Source organism: Nestor notabilis, unplaced genomic scaffold (assembly GCF_000696875.1).
Source record: "Nestor notabilis isolate BGI_N333 unplaced genomic scaffold, ASM69687v1 scaffold19375, whole genome shotgun sequence".
In the NCBI taxonomy this organism is placed as follows: domain Eukaryota; kingdom Metazoa; phylum Chordata; class Aves; order Psittaciformes; family Psittacidae; genus Nestor; species Nestor notabilis.
Genome location: NW_009930010.1, coordinates 16592 through 38270, shown reverse-complemented (window position 1 = coordinate 38270; position 21679 = coordinate 16592). Strand labels below are relative to the sequence as shown.

Sequence of the window (21679 nt, the reverse complement as noted above, 5' to 3'; positions counted from 1 at the left end):
TTCCCTTAAATTGATGGTTAGGAATCATAGGATCATAGAATAGTTAGTGTTGGAAAGGACCTTGAGATCATCTAGTTCCAAACCCCCTACCATGGGCAGAGATGCCTCACTCTAGACCATGTTGGCTTCTGATTTTCTGTGAGGGCATGAACTTTGTTGGCTTTATCTGTGTTCATAGGAGTTAGGATATATTGTTGGGATTTGGTCTACCTCAGCCTCTTTCTGAATCAGCTTGGCAAAAGCTGATGTAAAATGCAATATATGTTTGCTTTAACTGGTATGAGCCCCTTTGGCTACATTAAAATGAGCTTTTAGCTGACATTTATGATGGTCTACAGAGGACTAAAATTCCAGGGTCTCAATTACTTAAAATATACAGCTTCTGAGATTCAGATTACGGAAATTAATGACCACGTATTTACATACCAAACCAATATTTGTAAGTGATAGCATTTTCTGTAAGTATTTCAGAGGATGCACTTTCTTAACTTACTATTTAATATTTTTTTTTAATTTGTGTAATCTGATTTCCTACTTTTTGTGCTGGAGCAGAGGTCCCTTGTGTTTGGCAGGCTTGAGGCTGATGGGTAGTTTTTGCTCTATCTTGTATCCAAAGCTCAAAGAGAAACTGATGGGTGTATAGTCTTAAAAGAGGATAAACGTATCTGTTCTTGTATTAGGTCACCTGAAGATGAGCAATAGCTTGGCAGTAGGGCGCACTGGGTGGCGAAATGGGGCACTCTAATTTGCAGTAGGAGAGTCGTAGGAGACGAATGGGTGGGGGAGGCTGGAAGATTACATAACTGTAGGAGAATTTAAATTTCATTAGCTTAGAGAGAGTCATCCTCAGCCTTCAGGAAGTATTTGTTCTTTCTGATGTTTACACTTGGAAAAGGTGGCACAGGAGGGTGTATGTTAAAATGCTAGCTTAAGGGGTCTGAGGCTACCTGCCTTTGGAGAGGCTGTTCCTTGAATATGGTTTAAGTGGTCACACAGTGTGGTCTCTCAGCTGTAGTTGTTAACTCCAGAGTTCAGCTCATTAGCTTGAACTACTCCAGTTCAATCTGCAAGAGAGTGTCTGTCTGCTTCTGTGTGTTCTTTATATTTTATTGTGAGATGGATTAGGACGCATTTGATTTTGCTTTGATTCCTTTATCTGTTTGCTGGGTTACGCCTTGTACTTACTTTCTTCTCCTCTCACTGCCTGCTGGTTTCACCAGGGCTGACTTGAAGTCTGAAAGAGTTAAGTTGGTTTCAGCAGCCCCTTTCAAACTCTGTCTCAGCCATCCTGGTTTTCTTCTGGGTTGTGGTTTTTTTTTTCTGGTCTTCATTTCTGTTTTGTACTGCTTCTGAAGTAGTGTCCAGACCATAACTGAGGAGTTCTTTCTTTAATTTTAACTTCAGCTTTTTTTGTGTGGGTGTATGTGTTCTTGCTGAAATTTGACTTTGGGTTTTGCTACTTCTCTCTTTTCTGCTTGCTGCTATTACTGGCTTAGGTATTGCTGATGGTTGAAAATGCTTGTGCAGATCCCCTTGGCATACTTATTCCTTGGTTTGGCAGGAAGTTCCACTCAGGTTATTTTAATTAACAAGAACTGGGACAGAAACCTCTCTATTTTTGTTAGTAGGAGCTAAAATAAGAACAATGTTCTTGAAAGAACAGTAGCTTAAAAAGCTGGCAGAAGAGCAGGAGTCACAGAGGAAATAATCACACCTTGTTGGTCCTAGTATGAATCAAGTTTAACTTCCCAATATCATAGTGAAAAGACCACAACCTCTGTGGGTAGAGTTTTACAAGCTTACAAGATACACAAAATTCATCTCGGTCTTATATAACGGCAGTTGGAATTGGACAAATACTGTCTGCTGAACTCTTGACAGAATTTTAAAGCTAGCTAGAATGTTGCTAAGTTTCAGCATAGCCTTCATGATACTGAGGGTTTTTTTGTATGATTTATTATCATTTTGAACTGTTGTTGCAGTAGGATATTGCTGCATAAGTCGCATATGAACAGATCCACTCAGTACTTGCCATGGAGAGTACAAGTGGGGGACGGTTATGTCAGGTGCCATGAAGACCTTTGGTGCTCACAGGGTCTGGTGGGGGGTGCAGTTCCACAAAAATAGTAAGATGAGTTGGGCAGAGTCCGCTGGGAAGCTTCTTCCACAAGCACTTGGTCCTGCAGGCCCTGTTGTTTGGCAGATGGGGAAACTTTGCACCAAGGTTTTTGCAGCTAGAGGTTTTGGTTAGGTCTAGTAGAAGTGAGATGTTGCTTTTTGGTAGATTAAAAATTCTTGAAGCTGGAACTACTGTTAGCATTTTTATAAGGTCCCCAGAAAAATTAGCTTTTTTTTTTTCCTCTTCATATATGCCTTGGTCCTTCTTCATGGAAGTACTTCATGTCAAGTACAGAAGTGGTCATGTTTACCTCAGGATTTAATATGAGCCAGTGCCAGTATGCTAGTTCATAGATGTTGCTATCTTCCTTTGCTGAGTCTCAATCTTACATCTTCACTCCTAGTCATCTTCTCACACAGTACACTTTGTGAGAATGTTTGCTGCTTCTTTTCTGCCAGCATGCAAGAAGTGGTCCTTTTCTGTCTCCAGCCCCTCTTGTGGACTTGTTTCTTCTGCCATACCGCAGTTACTGTGTTGTAGTTGCCCAAACCCTCCTTCCTCTGGATTTCTTGGACCCTCATTGTAGTCTCCAATAGCAGATTTCCTTGGCCACACAGTATTTATTTTTGTTTCTTAGGCAGTACTGAAGCTCTTGGAACTTAGTAAACAACAGCTGAAAGGCACTTGGCTTGTGAGAAATCTGTTCAGTTAAACTACAAATTACGTTGGATAAGCTTCCTATGATAGGTGCTTTTTTATGATCTCATCCTTTTCTGATAGGCTACATGTTTATGTGAAAAGTGCATATACATACAAAAGTGATAATTGATTAAACATGATGCATTTGAAAAAGCATGAAAAATCAATTGCTGTGAAGAAAATTTCTTACCGTTAATCAGTTTACAAATTGATTCTTTTTAGGCACTTATTTGAATGCAACAGCCATAGAAATATTTGCAGATGAAGTAGGTGTGTGTTTTTTTCAAAGTACTTGTTCTGACTCAGACCATCTCCTGCCCTACATCTGTATTTCTCAAGGTCGCTGGGAGGGGAAGAGGCAGGAGCAGGGAGCAAAGCTGGAAGTGAAGCTGGGTTGAATTGGCTTGAGCAGCAATTAGGACACAGGAAGGTGAGATAGTGTAGCGTAAGCTGGACAGGTCTTTTGCTAATCCTGTCCCTACCACACACCCTTTTCTGTTCCTTAAAATTTGTTCTACCTGCAGTGTGGATGTTAAGGCAAGGGTGTTTGAGAAATGATCCGGAGTGTTGCAGGCTTGCTTTACCGAGGTCCAGAACAGGTTTTTTGTAATTGGGTATTGCCACATTTAATGTGGAAAAATAAAATATTTCTTCTCTGCTTTAAGCATAAGGGATGCGATTGACTTCGAGAACATTTTGAGTAGTAAACACATCAGAGTAGGCATTTCCTATGTGAATGCTAAATACAAAGTGGATACAAACGTAAAAGAGTGATTCTTACGGAAGTACTACAGAAACCAGTTTCTAGCTGCTACGTATTGAAAACATGTTGATACATGCAAATTTACAAGAAAATGTGCATGCCATGAAAATAATTTCATCAGCTCAACTTGTCTGGCATTCAGAGCATGTAGCTTTAAAAGAAGTTTTTATCTAGTAATTTTTAAATGTGTGAACTCCTACTCTTTATTTTACTTGCATACATCTACCGAATGTATTGGCAATTAACAAGTCAGCATTAACATTTTCAAGGCAAATTGTTTTTGAAGATACCTTTGTGCTGGGCTGTATTCTAGCCTGTTTCCTTCCTTCCTGGGTTGGCAGAAGTCTCTGCTTGCCACAGTTACCTTGCTGTATGGTACGTATGAAAAACTGCAGTTTGGTTTGGGTGAACTAAAGTGTGTTAGTGCAGGAAAGTTTTATAGTAAATTGAAAAATTAAATAAGAAATAAAAAGTAAATGGGCTGAATATTCAATTAAACAATGCAATTGTGACTTGCTTTTAGCTAAAACAAAATTGCTGTAGTGTATCTGCAGTTCGTTTGAAATACTATGTCACCTGCAATAGAGTGCTGAATGCTGCCTAAGCTTTGATTTATTCAAACTGCAGTCAAACAATCAACTAGGCTGAAAAAAATAACATGATTGACAGTAAGCTACCACTGTGTATTGATGTTTTTCCTTTATCTGGTCTGTCCTGTATTTTTACAGGACCTTTCCCAAACCATTATCATGTGCCCAGTGTAATCTGCAGAACCTTGAGCAGCTCTTAAACACGCAAGAAGTAGAATTTTTTTGTTTTAATATAAAATAAGTTATGTAATTCTATTTTCACTGTGATAATTACCTAATATACCCATTCTGACTTGCTTATTTTCCTTGGATTTAGCCAGCCTAAGGGGATACTGTCAACTGTTTAATGAATTTTGATTTAGCCAATGTAATGAGATACTGTCAGTTGTTTAATGAAATTTTATTTTTCATTTGTTTTAATTACTTAATTCAGCAATCTGTACAGTGTCTTCGTATAGTAAACTTCATAGGGTAGTAAACAGGATCAGATCATTCAGATGCCTACCTCTGGTCTCAGGTAACAAGTTTAAAGTTGCATTACTATAATTTGCCTTCCTAGAATTCTTTCACTAGATAGCAGTGTTTGATTTCCTTTTGAATACTCTACAAAATCAAAATGTAGTTGTTTTACATTCTTTCAAAATCGGGAATATCTTAAGAAAACATAAGTGGGATGGTCATGTTCCAGCTTTCAACTGAGGAATTCTTAGTTGTTGCATCAATCAATGTGATATGTAGATAATTTTTTTGAGAAACAGTGTTATTAAACATTCTCCAGAAGAGAGAATAACAGTGCAGCAAAAGAAGAGTTGGCCTATGTTTTTCTTCCTGTTGTCATCTGGGGAGTGCAGTACAGTTTTGTCTTGCAAGTTGTTTGAACTGCTGGCTGCTGCTGTTTAGCCAGTGCTGAATGTGTTAAGTACTTTTACTGGTGATTAGGGCAAGGTTTATTTACTTCTTGCCAATTATGAAAATATAAAGTCTGACATTTGAAGAAGTAGCTATTAAATTTACCAACTTCAGACAAAGGCTTATTTTATTACTGTCCCTCTCCTTCTCAACAGAGAGACAAACTCCAGCATGGGGTTCTTGGTCTCTTTTTCTCCTGACTCTAGAAAGAGAAAACGGTGGCTGGCTTCCCAGTTGTAAGTGTAGCCTTTGTGAATTCTCTCCCTCATGTTGGAAGAAGTCTTAGTTACGGAGACCAAAATGACCTAGCAAATTATAATCAACTACTTTCATATATCTTGAGTACCTATATACAAATGTGGAAGATGGCTCCTTTTGGTCTCTGGAAGCATTATGCAGGTGATTCCTTGTGTTTGGTGGTGTTCTTAAATTTGTTTCCTTAGTGCTTTTATCATGGATTTAAGTCTTTTTTTCCTCTTGCTGTTTTCAGAAACAGTGAGTTCTTTTAACAATGTAGTGAAGTTGGCTCCATGTAGATTGGATTTAGATGGATGCATCTGGGGGGGAAAAAAAAAAGCAGCTTGTTCCCACTGATTCTGTTCCATTCTATGATTCTATATCAGCTAGTTGAACTTTGAACTTGTTTTGTTTCTGTTCACCTTAAAATCCTGGGCTGGATACTGGCTATTCAAGAGTAGGTTCAGGACTAGACTTTGTGCATCTCTCTCAAGGGCAGTGGCATATACATCAGATGGAGGAGTAGATAATAGAGCAGGTATGACCTGCTGGGTTTCAGTATCCAATTTTAATGTGCTGTCTGTCAGAGTTCCAGCTGACAGAGACGGAGTGCTGCCAAAACCAAAATGTTACAGCTGGTTTTGTGTCACTTCTCAGACAGAGGACTGTATTTATTAAAAGGAGTAGCTACTACACTTGTATTTAGATGCTTTCGGCAGTGGCTTGCAAAGCCTCAGATATTTCTTTTAAACATGCATTTCCTGGTGGTGGCTGAATTCAATTGCTGCTCTATCCTTGAAGAGGACTTATTTTTTTTAAGCTTGTGATGCTCCCCTGGCATAATTTATTTATAAAGCGTGAAGTGGGCTTAAGAATATGTAAGAATGCAAAAGCCCATGTCAGTGAGCAAAGCAGAAGCCTTTGGCTGCTAATTGGGGAGTTTGGATTCTCACTTTTGGCAGAAATTTTGGCAGTAATTCCAGGGTTTGTTTCTTGTGCAAGAGTTACATCCAGAGCCCTGGTCATGCTACTCAGGATGTAAAAAGAGTGCCTTGTTTTTAGTGGTTGTGTGACATACCACTTAAGTACTAATTTGAACTTGCATTTTAAAAGCAAATGATAGGCTTGTGAAGAAATTAAGGCCTGGTTATACCCAGAAATAAATTCAGCTGTTCAGCAACTATGCTCACGATGGCAGTTGTACTCAGAGGTCAGAGCTGGCTGAAAAAACCCCACCAAACCAAAACCAAACCCTAAAACTGTGGTGTATACTAGATCTGATTTAAAGTATCCTAAGGTAAAGACAAAATGACCAACAGCCAATTGTGAGTGAATATAGCTGTTGTTTTGCAGGATTTATCGTGTGGTGCTAGTGACACATGATTAAGATGATGGTGTTTTGTAGAGTTTGTGGGATGTGGCAAAATGTGTGAAGTAAATAGAAGGGAATTTGACACTTGAGGTTTTACAACATGAACTTTCTATGAGTAGTTAAAAGAAGTTAATATGCTCTGTTTATGGGGGGAAAAGTAAACTACAAGCTTTCTAGTGTTGAATATAATGTTTAAATAGCATGAATTACATGACTAGAATACACTAGAAACATTTGTTAAAATCTTCATGAGCTTCTTAGATCTGAACTGCATTCGGGGAGGGGAGGAAAAATCTGTTTAACTGAGTAAATTTAAACACAAAACCAGACACCACTGCTAAATTCAGTGCTCTACATCTAGTTTTTTCAACGCTTCTGCATTTAAAAAAAATTAACTTTGCAGTCTGAGTCTTTGCTTTAGAATTAATTTTGATCTGCTGTTATTTCATATTAAAGTTAACAGCAAGTGGTCTTATTCCTTGACAAGTAAGATGCTAAGATGAGCAGCATTCTCAAAGCAATCATAGCAAACCTTTTCCTTCTCTTCAGAGTTTTCTAAAACTCCTTGGAGGCAGCAAAAAGCAGGTCATGTACAGCATGTCCTGACGTCCTCTATGGGACAAGAGTGTCCTTTTCTGCTCGTGGTTGTACAACTTTCTGATGGGCCAATGACTCTTTTTCCTTGCTGCTGATTATGGCAAAGGGGTCTGAGCCTTCGTTGGTAGTGGGAAATTGCAGACCTCCTTTTTCCTTCAAATGTTGGAAGAAGAAAAATGTGGGACATGTTTCCTCGCTTACATGGAGTTTGCTGCCAGTGTTTTCTTTGCTGCTTGGCAGGCTCATTTTGTGCATGCTAAGAGAGGTAACTTACACCTTGGTAAAATGAGATACTTTTTACTAATTTTGGAATCACTGAAACATACTAGTTTAGTATGTGAATGAGTTTTGGAAGGGAGTAAGAAATGGCCAGGAGAAATGAGCCTTTCAAGCCGTGTGGACTCTCTATTCTTATTAGGGTAAGGACTATAAAGTAGGTTTAAAAAAAACCCAAAAGGGACTAATTCTGCATATTTAAAATGGCACCATTAGCCATTCAGAGCGTGCCAATCCTGGCAACTTTCCTGGTTGGCTCAATGCACACTGCATGCAATCAAATACCCCTTTTAATTGGGACCTTATTTAGCTGCATAACTTGAGGAGCCTTAGGTTTGAATGTCTTGGGTCTTTGCATCTATTTCATTTGTACATCATAGGTTCCTCTGAAACAATTTTCATATTTTTATGGGAGGTAAAGTTGGTGTTCCTGAAGAGGCAGAGTTGTAATGTTACACTATCAGAAGTCAGTCTCTCAAAGGCCTATATTATGATATATCAATTGTGAGTGAATATATTCGTGGGTTATTTAAAAGCCATATGCCCAGACGCATGAAAAGAGTGAGCGCATTCATTCATCTCAGACGACAAGAGACTGCATTTCTGCTCACATGCCCTTTAGAAATTCAAGTATTTGCACACCAAATCATGTGCAAACAAATATGATTAGTTGTATGACCCCACTGCATGTACATACACATATATATATGTGTACCTGTACAGGTATATATACATATGTGATATAGTACTTAGCTTTGAATCTGTCTTGTATTTCTAATTTGATCATGAGATAGTCCCCCTTTTGGTTCACAAATTAGGTAAAATGGGAAAAGAGCTACAGAGAACAGTCTTTTCCCCCAAATTTGGGGGTCCCCCTGGGCACCCCCTGCCAAATTTGTCTGTTCTTGAATGTTCTCCATACTTTCCAAGTCTGAGAGTATTCTCTGTAAGCAAAGTCTTGCAGGTTGGAGAAAGGCTGGAAGAATCTTGTCCTGACAGGCTGGCTCCATTCTACAGGCACGTTCCTTCCACGCTGACTAATAGGAATAAATATAATAAACTAAAGTCTGTGTGGTGAATCCAGATAGCTTACTAAATTTGTATACAATTTTTTTGATTTTTGTATTTTTTTTTCTTACAGGAAATACTGGATAGATCGCACAATGGAGGACGGGAAGCCCGTTTGGGCTCCACACCCAACTGATGGGTTTCAGATGGGGATGATTGTGGACATTGGCACTGACAACTTAACTATTGAACCTTTGAATCAGAAAGGCAAGGTAAGTGTCTCACAACCAAAGAAACAGAGAAAAACCTTACAAAAACTGTTTTACCTATAGGCCATGTCTTTGACAGTAACTTCAATTATACTCAGCCTGAAAGAGTGGAAGATCAGTTTTCTGTTCTAAGTTTGGCTAAGGGTCTTCGGCTTTAGCTTGCATTGCAAATGAAACATTCCACTGATAAGAAGTGCATGCTTTCTGTCAGTTATCTGCATGTGACCATGAAAGAGAGGAGGATTGAATCTACATAGCCATGTGATTCAGTATTTTATACTTTCTTTTCTTCTCAGCTAGAGACTGTTTAAGAGTCTACTGGTGAGATTAGTTTCTCTCTTTTCCCACGAGTGTCCTGCAGGTGTGTGCTGGGCTCTGGTTTAGATTAGATTATTTACTGTTAGATTGATGAAGATCGAGAGATGAAACCTTAAAAACCTTAAAAAGTAACACAATGTCAAACAAAGGTCCTATGGAATTGCTTCAGCAAATTAAAGGCAAAGTAAGTGTAACTTTTAGAATGAAGCTATAATTCTAATTAGTGTTTTCCAGCTGCTTCATTTATCATGACATCTTTCAGATTCAGTATGACATAATTAAATGTCAGCTTTTACTGGAAGCACCTTGTATCTATTAATTATCTTAGTTCAGATGGTCAGCATCCTGTTTTTTACTAGCTGGAATAAGATCAGACACTTTTAAAAGTTGTGATTCTGGTCTTTGTGAATATGTGATATGTGCCCTTTCTAACATCTTTTTTCCTTTCTGTATCTTCAGGTATGGAAAAGACAAAACGTTTTTTGTTAACTTCTTTTTTCATGTCATCAGTAGTAGAGAATGCCTTGTCACAGGTCAAAAGGTTATGCAGCAGTCCTTCCTTTCAGAGGAGAACTTCTTTTTTGTGCATCTTGGAGAGGAAGTTGATTTTGCTTTCCTTAGAAATACAAAGCAAATGCAATGTATGATTTTTTGTTCATTGGAGAGAAAGTCTGCAGGTTTAGTAGTAGCAGTGTGCATTCTTCAGTTTGGGGAAGAGCAAAATGATGCAGACACAAATATTAAATATTCCAAAGCTATGGCTAAGTAGTCTTTAATTGCTTCAATGATTTTGACCCCCACCTCTATTTCTGTTTATATTCCCAAGTGATTCTGATGTGATAAAGAGCAAAAGTCTGTATATTGAAATTGAAACAGGAAATAAGCAGATTCCTGAGTCGCTCTCTTTTTCTGACATACGTCCATTCCAGGGACCATATTAAAAAAAAAAAACAAAACACAACCAAATATTTTGGTTTACGGTTCAGAATCAATCTCTTTTGTCTAGAAAGTTTGTTATTCTGCTATTGGCTGTTTCCCTGAATTAAGCAGATCAATTAAGGACTTAATGTTCCCTTATCCAAGGGAACAAACACTTTACAGTTTAAATACCATAGAGATTATGGTCTTATATTTCTAATTATCAAACCTCCTTATATTAATAGAGGTGAATTAAAACATTTTCTTTATTACTTTCTCAGTCTTTTCAAGGTGTCATTGATTTTTTTTTAATAGTGAAATGTTTCTCATTGCTTGTTTTCTTTTTAAGATTACTCTGTTCTTGTGCACTTAGAACATTAATTTGAAGTAGTCAGCATTAATACCCATAATTATCAACTTTGTTTACATAAAAAGATAGTTCAGAACTGCTCTTCTATAAGAAGGAGCGATCCAGCAGCTCCAGAGTTGACCATGATAATTACAGGGAGGAGAGGAGTAAGCTGATCTTGTAAACATATCCGGGCAGTGTAACTTATTATTATTTTTTAATCTGGGTCATTAACATGTCATACGTATTCTCTGTAGGTGCTGGTATTTTACCAGAGATCACAGGTAGGAAAGGAAATGCGTATGCATATGTTTGATTATTGCCTTTTATACCACTTAATGGTTAATTAAAATATGTTGTTAGTAACTGCAGTAAATGCTGCAAGGCAGCACTTTCATGATGTCCTAAAATCTTCCCTCCTTTCCCCACCCATAGCTAGCTCTGGCATTGCAGAACGGCACCCTCTCGACTCTGCCTGTCGAGCTGTGCATGACACAGCAAACGAGGTCAGAGAACGGATCCACCTTAAAAATGAGGAAGTGGAAAGTTTTCAGGATGGCAGCAAGCAGTGGCAGGAGGATGGAAGACACGAGGCCACTGTGGCTGTAGATTGCTTTGTATAATGAAACCAAGTTACGCAGTCCAGACTGTGGGAAGTTGGCCAACATGCTGATTTGCTTATAAACCAGCAATAGCAGATTTGGGTACCACAGAGTTAACAACAGCGTTTGCATTTCCTTGCAAAGGCAGGGTGTCTAAAGAAAGGTGGGGATCTGAGTCACTCAGCCTGCACTGTACAAAGGAGAGTAATCCAAGCTGCAGGAGCGTGTTATCAGAACACAGGTTGCATGTGTTACAAGACAGGAGCTACTCCCTGAAAGCTAGGTCATTGGCTTGCAATGCTGATAAATGCCAGGACAGGAAAGAAAACAGAGAAACTGGAGAGTGGTTTGCTAATGAGCATGGTCCCACCTAGGACTGGAACCAAGAATGGGCTCTGAGCTGGACTGCCCCAAGAATGGGCTCTGCCCTCTGCTCTGAGCTGGACTGGAGGACTGGGGCTGGCAGCCCTGTCCTGTGTCCTACCAGTAGTCACACAGTGTACAAGGGAGGAGCTGGGTAGAAAGGCAGCCACTTAAACTCAATTAGCTTATGCTTCTTCTTGGAGTGTACTCTTCTGAATTACTGGGAATCCTAACCTCAGATCCTGTTGCATATACCTTATTTCGTTTTGTTGCTTGATGCTGTAACAGGGAGAAGGCAGAGGCAGTGAAATTGTCAAACAGGGAATTTACTTTTTTCCTGGAGGTAGCAAATATAAGTAAAGTGATGGGGAAGAGATGCCTCAAAGGGACTTGCACCTTGAGATGCCATCCTGGGAGCCTCGTGGCACTGAGGAGTGGGGGCTGCATTTCCTAGACCATCTGCAGTAATGCGTTTCTGGCAGTCACTGGGAAGGTGTGTGGTGCTGTGGGCACTTACTGACGCCCTCCTGCCCTCAGCTGGGCTGCATGGTATGGCTCTGCACCAGTTCTGAAGGGTCATGGTAGGGCATTATGGGGCACCTGCTCTGGTATGCTGTGAATAACCAGAAAGGTATTTTTCTGCGCTAAGTATAAATGAATAAATGTACTTTGAAAGTAAGGATCAGAATGTCCAAAGTTCAGTGTTTCAAGCTAAGGGTCGGGTTTGTTTTTTGTTGGTGTTTTTTTTCAGCAGTTAGTGCAGCTTGCTTGCTTGCATAGGATCATAGAATCATAGAATGGTTTGGGTTGGAAAGGACCTTAAGATCATCTAGTTCCAACCCCCCTGCCATGGGCAGGGACACGTCGCACTAAACCATATTCTTGTCTGTCTTAGGCAATGTTTGTACTGCTTTAGGTTGGTCTGTGAAATACAGCTGAGAGTAAGGATGTCTTCTGTCTGTATCTGGAAGGTATAAAGGGAGGCATGGTTACACATATTGGATTACATGGTAGAAATAAGATCCTGCTTGAATGGAAAGATATCTTTTTTCACTCATCTCGTTTCTGGGAGAATAGTTAAGACTGCCATGGGATTTCAAGGGCTGCTTCATTACAAAGAGGAAAAAAAACCCAAACCCCACAACCCCTACAAAAAACCCTAAACCCAACTTTTTGCCTCCTGAGACCATTTTATTGTCTCATACCATTAATACCCTCTCCATTTTCTTAGAACAGTTTGTCCTTAGCTGTGCCTTAATGCAGAAGTCTTCCACCAAATGCCTGAAGTGTTTCCTCCTTGTAATAAATGCCCTTTTTTAAAAAAAGGGACAACTTAGTAAAGAATTTCTTTGGATAACTTTTTTATGGATAGTCCTGGGATACCTTGCCCATTTTGCTATTCATTCTATCAGATTTTAATAGTAATTGGCAGTACTTGGAGCTCTGCACATCTAGCTAGCATACTTGCCTACATAACAAGTAATCACCTTACATAAAGCAGTAGTCCAGCTGTGACACACAGGAAAGAAATTCTTTGCTGACATAGTTGAAACTAGGCTTCATGTTCTGATCTAGAAGAGTCCAAAAGAAAAGCATCAGCTTTCAGATAAGCCACCTTCGTATTTCTTTCTTGTTTTATCACTTCTGAAATATTCTAGAAATTAATTCACAATTTACATTGAGTCTAAAAAATGAAGGAGGAGAAACCAGGGTGAATTCTCATTATTTTTTTCATTGAAATTTATCTTGAATCAGAAGGCTGACTGGTGAGCACATTGAAAAACCTCTTCCTTCCTCTTCTGGGATAGATGTGGTATAGCTGTCTTTAAATCCACAGAATGTTAAAACCACCCGAGATTTGTGAAGAGTCTTACAGAATAGCTGGGTATTGTGTTCATTCTCTCCTGTGAAAAAAAACTGTGTCTTTGTTAGTGGTTAAACTTGGGTTACACATCAGCAGCCAAGAAGTGAAGTTAGATTTTCATGAAGTCAGTCATGCTCTTTTTAAACTTTTCTACTGTTTCATGCACAGGGAACTGATTATGTGGGAAATGTGTTCAAATATATCTTTACACAATGAGGTACACATTTATTGTTGAGAAACTCGCAGAGAAAATTATGATGATAAGATGTTCTAACTGAAATACTGTCGGAGAAAAGGGTATGGGGGATCTTTGCCCTGCTAAAACTTGGAATAGCAGCTGGCAACTTTCTGAGGTAGGTAAAGATGTTCAGTTCCTCCCTGTCTCCACCAGTCTCTGATAAAGAAGAATTAGGAGGAGGCTGGTCTGATGGGTGTTCAGATATTCTAATGTCATCAAGTAGCTCCATTTCCCTTAGGAAAGCTTTTTGTGCATATTTTTCTTCATTAGATCCTGAGAAGGGGATAACAAAATGTAATTTATTATGGCTACAAATTGCATATTTTATGATAACTTTGTAGGCAAGGCATATTGTTTTCCTCCTGGCAGCAAGTAGTTCTACTCTGAGACATTTTTAACCTTTTCCCCTTCAAAGATAGTTGGCATTTGTAGTTGCTCATGATGGTGTTAAGCTACAAGAGCTCACATATTGTGTCTGTGGTACTGAAGTGAAGATGAAGCAAGTTGCTGTCTTTCTCCTAAACTTCCATGTGAGATGTTTCTCATGGGACTGTTTTGCCAAGTACAATGTTAAACAAGCAAACATGTTTGTTTATTGAAGTAATTTTCAGATCCAATTGGTTGCCTTTTTAAATATTAGACTAGACTTCTTGTCTCCACTTCCATGGGGGAAAAGGAGACTGTGCCTGCGGCAGCATGGCGGCTGTTGTGTTTGATTGGTACAAGAGGGTTTTTGTTCATTCATAGGTAGCTCAAACAAGCTATTACTACAGTAAACGGAAAAGTATAATTAAACACATACCTCTTACAATAGGTATTTTTGTGCAGATGCTGTAATGTGTGTGTGTGTGCTAGGATGTTTTTCCTTCCTTTTTACAACAATATAAATTATGATTTCTAGAGAATAAAGAAGAAACAATGTTGCTTTTGTTATGAAATTTTCCAGTTGGATCTGAACACTTGATAAATGGCTGTTTTGTGTAACTGGAATACAAGAGTTGAAGGAAGGTCTTGTTTTACGTTAGTATTGATTTACTGAAGAAAAAAAAAACCAGCAAGCAACAACCAAAGCTACAGTATTAGGCGATACAGAGGATATTATGTATTGAACTTCTATATTTTAAGTAGGAGTGTTTTAAAACAGCATATGATAATGACAGTACAGTCCTTCGACTGTGTAATTTGGTTTTAATTCTTTGTGCTGCTTTGCAGAACTGAGGAAACTGTCCTTTACAATGCTGTTCCCTTTCCAGTACTTTTTTTTATCCTTATTTTTTTATATTACACAATATTACAATATTAAATTTGGAATTTAGCATCAAATATTAATGCAATAAAATGTATTACAGTGACTACATTTTTATAATGTCGTGTAGTCATGAAAATGCAGCAGCTCTTACCTGCATCTAATAACTCAGTAAAATTTCCAATGCTGAAATATAAAGCTGGCAACTTCATTTTAAATCACACACAGTCCCAGTGCACTCACTTTTATCATTGTATCCAGACATCTTGGAACTGTTTCTTTTTCTTATGGAATTCTGACAATGTTAATATTTTTTGTCTAACAGACTTTCCAGGCTGCTATCAATCAAGTGTTTCCTGCGGAAGAGGACAGCAAGAAGGATGTGGAAGATAATTGTAAGTTATGAATTTTAAAACAAATTATGCATTTGGAATTAAAAAATATCTGCATAGAGGAGAATATTGTTTCCTTACAAGCTTCCTGTTTCTTCCTTGTAGTTGTCATTTTGCTTCTTTGCTTGAATTTATGTATGACCTTTACTAGTCCTTTAAAGTTCTTAAAGTAAGCCCATTTTAAAAACCATTTATTGTGGGTTTTGGTTTTCAGATGAACACTTTAGAGAACTCATAGTTACATTATTCCCACTTAAAACTGTTACGTGACTTCAGATACATATATCAGATGTTCACCTAACTCCATCAGGATCAACTGCATTCAGCATTATGGGGGTTAAATTTATCTTTTATGGTGCAGCAAAAGAATTAGTTGCTTTATCAGCAGTTTTATTGTACAGCATTTTCCTGCATGTTACCCATTTCTCAGATAGCATTCCCGTGGAAGTACAGGTAATTGAAAATAAATTTTAAGATAACCTTCCCAAAACTGGACATGGGAATCTGGACCCATTGGGGCCACTGGAAAAGGAAAGAGATTATAGTGAATCAGATGTAGGAGTGCTACTGGAGACCAAGTTTTGAGGGGAACTTGTGTAATAAGCTTCAGTGTTGATCTGCAGGGCTTTTATTTAGTTAAATATACATAGTTAGATGTGTGGACACAAATATACAGTATTCAAACCTGTGGAGAGGGGAAAGAGTACCAAGTAAGGTCTAGCATCAGCTTTTAGAGAACTGTTAAATATGCTGCTGATGTTGCTCTGTGTGAACAAATCACAGAGATTCTCCTGTCTTGAAAACCTGATGAAGAAAATGCTTTTAAATGCTTCCTATGGTGTTTACTGGTTGGCGAAAATACTCATACCTTTGTAAATGGTAGGCAAAATTATCTTCTATTGTTCTTCATTTAAATAGATGCTAGGACTTTGAAAGTTGTTTAGGTTATTTAACCACAATTCCTGTTTTGGAGTAGGGGTTAGTATTTATATCCCATGACAGGAAATACAGCTGTTACAGCTGCTCCATAAGGAAGATGAGACCTGGGGCTTATGATCTGATTTAAATGGTGTGGTGTAGTTACAGGAGGAACCAAGCTGGTAGCCTTGTTTCCAGTTGGTTCTATTTTTCCAAACATTATGTGTATTGAAACTTTTCAAAGCTGGTACCTATATTCTCTGCACATGATGACTGTTAGGGAAATGTATTTATTTTGTGCATCTGTCACAGTGATTTTACTGACATGTCCTACCACCTCAGTGTCCCAGTCAGAGAACGGAAATTTGGAATCATTATGGATATGATTTGAGATTCCAGCAAAATTCAGTTAGGTTAAAACACTTCCTATCAGAGAAAATGTCTTCTTTGGCTTACTGAGTAAAATAAAAAATTAAAAAATGCTTGGTTCATTAATTCTTTCTGTATAAAACCTTATTTTGAGACCTTTCTAATGTAGTTGAGGTTTATCTCTAGGATGTGTGAAAGTTCATTTTCCTTCTCTGTCAGAGAGCATTTGTGCTGAGCATCACAGATCTTTAAGAAAAAACTTCATAAATACTGAGTGCTCTCAGTCTTTCTTTGTAATACTGCTCTGAAAAATCCTGAAAGACTAGTTAATAATATACTTAGCATTCCAACCTATGCATTAGTGATTAACTTCCTTCTGGGAAGTAATTTGCTGAAGTATTGCCTTTTTTGCACCCTTAGTCTTCCATACCCTGCATGCACTAGCTGCAAGAGACACCTATTTGAGGATCTAGCCCTTCCTTAAATGTGATTTCTCAGTAAATATTGCAAATAGTACAGGGACAAAGCATTTACTACCTGTTTTGAGGATTTTTTTTTTGTGTGTGATTCACACTCCTCTTCTGCTTCCCCCAAGCCCCACTCAGTTTTTGGGGGGGTTGTCACCACATGTGGAACTTTTTATTTTTTTTTTATGGTAAGAAAAAGATTATTTTAGTGTTTTGGTTTTTTTTGGTTTTGGGAGGGGTGTGAAAAAATTTTAAAGAAATGAAGAGGGCAGGGTATCAGATAAGAACCTTTAAAAAGTTAGTTTTAGAGATGCAGAGCCTTGCAATTACTTTATAAAAAGTTTTTCCATACAAACCCTGCTTCATTGTGTGCAGCTGAGCCAATGTGGGTAAATTTGACATTGGTATTTTCTAGCTTTTAGTGGCTGACTTCACTTCTGCGAACTCTGTGTGTGTGTTTAAGTAAATACATGGACTACAAAATGCATATACATACTGCATTTATATTTAAATATAAATATATTTATATTTAGGCATGAGCCATATGAATATTCAGAATTCTCTCTCTGGTGACTTCTTTGGCTCTGGATATAGATGTTTCTTTAAAGGATTTATTCTGAAGAAGACGCATTTCAAAGTTGCTGACGTAAGCCGTAGTTTGCAGGTCTTCAGTGAAGGCAGCGACATTCCCTCAGTAGCAAGCTCCCATTATGCACCAAGTCTGCAGGTGTAACTTCTTTAACGAGAACTTGCAAAGAGAGTTCTGGGGATACACTGAAATCTGGAGTCCTTTGTTGTTTAGTTAATTGTCAAGTTTTTATTACTGATGACTTTTTCCTCTAAATCATCCTGCAAACCCTGAGAGGTTCTTATGAAGATAGAGTCAGGAAGATGATTCTTTCTTAAGTGTGTGTAGACAATTACTATATAGTAGTTTCTCAAGTCAGTATTGAGAATCCAAATGACTTAAAAAATAAGCAAACTTCACAAGTTAACATCCTGTTGGCCCCAAGGCATGCACAAGGGGAGAAAGAGACTTTTTTTTCATTAGAGCAAGTAGGAGTTTCTGTTTCCTTTTAATGTCTCTTTCTCTTGGGATGACCTCATTAAGAGACGTAAAGGTGGAGAGAGGTCTGTGGATGCAATGTGTAGTCCCAGCGCCATTTTCTCAGCTGCATGGACTGAGTGTGCCTGGGGAGGGGAGGAGAAGTCCTGCTGTGCATTGCTGGGTGCCTGCACTCTGTTGCCTCATGTACCAGTGACCATGATGAAGTTAGGGGGGAAAGAGGTCTGCTGAGGTGGCAGGGGAAAAGCCATGGTGATTGGGGCCAGCCTGCTGCTTCAGGAAGGTATTGTGCGCAGGCTCACTTTCAAGGCTGTTGTGATGCAAAGTAAGATTGGCTTAGTGTAAAGCGAAAGTGTGCCTCATATGCCTCCGCCAACGCTGGGATGTGCATGCAAGGGATTTTGTGGAGGAAGGTGGTTTCTTCAAAACAATCCAGATGCTGCAAGGTCATTTAAGAAGTGTGAAGATTCCAGCTATTAGAAGCAAAACTCATTTAGTCACGTGAGGGAGCAAAGGGCTGGTGTTCAGTGGAGCTGCAAGCCAAAGGGCGGCTGCAGATTGTTGCTGAACCTTCCTTTGCTTCAGGCTGGTCTGGTGGAGGTGGTAGGAGGCAGAACCACAGCCACTCCTCGGTCTACGGTGGAATGAAGGGTAGAAGATTGAAAATGAAAACACAGATACTCTTGAGAAGCTCCCATTATCTCAGGAGGAGTGCTGAAGGCATGTTAAGAGCTGCATACTGAGCTTCACGTGTCCTTGAGGGGTAATGTTGATTTCAAGTCATAAGAACTGGTGGCCCTTCTTGCACATATGTGTAAATAAGTTGGAACACGTTTTTCTCTCCTGGAGCCCTCAAGAAAGGGCATTGGTCCAACTTGAGACAAAAATTTTTTGGTCATTATACATGAGAGGTGCATATGTGGCCTTCATATGAGGTGCAGGGCAGCAGTTACTATTACAGGCACAGTGCTTTCTCCATCACCAGTTACCAGACGTGTACAACTTCTTAAGTGGCACTAATACTGTCAGGTTTAGCAGTATGGTAGTCAGACAGTTGTAACTACACAAAATAGTGTTGCACACTACTAGAGGATTTAGCATATTTGAAAATGGAGGCTGTGCAATGAGTAGTACCCTCCATTGTTTTATTGATAATGTTTTTAATATTGTTACAATGGGAACTGGTAATGACCTCTGTCATTAAGGCTGCTGACACTTTCTGGTCCTTTATACCTGAAAACAAGGACCAGCTTTGCCAGAACGTGAACCCATATGGTCTGAAGCTTTCTGTGGGTACCCTGAGATGCCTGCTTGTAACATTTCAGCAGAGCTGGTTCAATTATTTTATATTAATGAACTGAGGAGGAAAATAAAAGTTCTGTGTTAACTTTTACTCCTCCAGAAGTTTCTTTGAGGAGGCCTAGTAGCAACAAAGTCCAGAATTGAAACAGAAAAGGTTGTTTGGTGCCGGGTGTTGCAGTCATGTCTGTGACCACCTCTACAATGTTTCCTGATGGGGAATCAGTGAATATAAGCATTTAAAAATCACCAGGAGCCATCAGTTACTCTGAATGTCAGGTGGCATTAACCTGGGTATACTATGTCTGAGATGGGAGAGGGGAGCTGGAAGAAAGGAAACAGCCAGTGTTAAGGATTTTGGTAGGCACTGGTTTCTGTAGTTACACACTGGAGTGGAGGGTGACACACCATGTTTGTCTGCAAGGCTGGTAAAAGGGAGCTTGTTCTGAGCAAGGCTTGTGTTGAGACTCCTGGAGTCTGACTCTTTGTTCAGCAACTTTCTGTAACTCTGGTTGTACAGCATAGAGCAGGTCTATGGTTTTTAAAGAGTATATTGAATCAGCAGTTCTGCCTCAAGACAGTATAAAGAAATGATAGGATTAAACTGTAACCAAAGAGACAGAAAGTAAAATTCTCCTTAATCCTAAGATTTGGTTTTTTCGGCTGTACATGAAAGTAGTCCTGAGTTCTTAATGGTGTATGATTTTCTTCTACTTGCAGGTTCCCTTATGTATTTAAATGAGGCCACTCTCCTTCACAATATCAAAGTGCGATACAGTAAGGACAGGATTTACGTAAGTATTACGTATCACGACAACCAGTGTAATGATACATGTCCTTCCAAAAAATCCACAAAACCAGTGTTTCCATTTTTTCCTGTAACTAAACAGAAATGATAACACTGGAAAGTTAGGAGGTGTCAGGATTATTTATTTTCTTTTTACGTTATACTTTTTGAGATCTAATCACATTTAGCACACATTAGTGTTAGCTAGTTTTTACCAAGCAGAGCAATAGCTTTTTTCTCTGCATAACTGTTCATGTGCAACCACAGCACAGCATTGTATCAGAAATGTCTGTTCCTGCAGGTAACTTACTTTGCCAGTAGAGTAGCTGTTAACAAAGATGGTTTTCTTTCTTCATTATTTTTGAACGAAGCAAACAGGTGCCGTCTTTGACACCTCCTAGCTCAGATGTCCATCTTAATCTTTTATATTGCTATCAGATTGCCTAATTGTAGTTAATGAATTCTGACTAAATTACATTTTGTCCTTGCCATCTGCCCAGACACTGACAGCTGTGAAATACAAGAAAGATAAGAGTTTTCTTTCTTTCTCAACCTTTATTCCTTACAGAAAGCTAGCTAGTGATAATACAAAACAGTTCTCCATATTTTTAAGTGTCTGTGTTGAAATAATCAACTTTTTATGTTAGCATGCTGCTCTAAAATGAATTGAATTAGAGTTGAAGCCTTTTATAGAAATATAAAACAGTTGCTTTCCTTTGTTGCAGCTAACTTTACATAGCTATAAATTCTTTATGGCTCAAGATCAAGCACCAGCTTTAAAATAAATGAATAAAAATGACCATTCGAATGCTGTTCTGGAAAAATAATAATTAAAAAAAAAACAAAAAGGAAGTAAAATTCTAAATCTAATTGGTTATAAGGTAGGATAGTATTTAGGTTCATAAAACCTTTCTTTATTGTAAACACGTACTACTAATAAGTTGTCATGAGCGGGTATGTCTTCCGGAGAAACAGAGAAAAAATAAAGGTCATTTATATTTTAACTACCTTTCCCTTCCAACTTTAAGATACAGATTGAGTCAACAATTTCTTTTCTTTTTTTTTTTTCTTTTTGTTTAATTCTGGTTAGCAATGTTTGTCTTGTTACTAAAGGAAAACTAATATTAGTACTTGCAGCTCTTGAAGAAATGTTTTCCTTCAGTGAAATAAGTGCTGAAAATAGAAATCATCAAAGAAAATTCATGTATTATGTGTGATCCAGCCTTCTATCAACATATCACAATAGTGTCTGTATTTCAGTTGTCCAGGGATATGCTCAGTAACAATAAACCAAATAAGTTATACAAGCTGAAGGTTTATCCGATTTTTGTCAGACCTTTTCCTGCAAATCCGCTTTTTTCTGTGATGCGGGCATCTGTACTTCCTTGTATGTGATATGGCCATTATAATGAGGCTATGAAAGTTGGGGTTTGTTTGTTGTTTTTTCCATATACCTAAAAAGCCCCTTATCTTTAGTCTTCTTCATGGTATGGAAAATTAAAAAGCAGGCTTGGTTTGAGATTGTTCTCAAATTCCTTCTCTGAGAGAGAACATTTGCATTCTGTATTTCGGGCTGTGGAACCAGCCGTAGCTGATTTTCTCTCGGCTGAATGCTTTTATTGCTTGGCTTGAGCGCGTTCCCAG

The 21679-nt window shown here is 38.5% G+C and overlaps 1 protein-coding gene across 1 annotated transcript in view; it reads left to right on the top strand.

Moving 5' to 3' along the window:
• The first annotated feature begins 8706 nt into the window (after positions 1–8706).
• LOC104406301 (unconventional myosin-VI-like) overlaps positions 8707–21679 on the top strand; it is a 27162-nt gene continuing 14189 nt past the window's right edge. Inside the window, exons 1-3 of the mRNA XM_010015239.1 lie at positions 8707–8842; positions 15063–15132; positions 19969–20042. Coding sequence (XP_010013541.1) covers positions 8726–8842; positions 15063–15132; positions 19969–20042 — 261 coding nt within the window. The 5' untranslated portion in view covers positions 8707–8725. The remainder of the gene's footprint in view (positions 8843–15062; positions 15133–19968; positions 20043–21679) is intronic.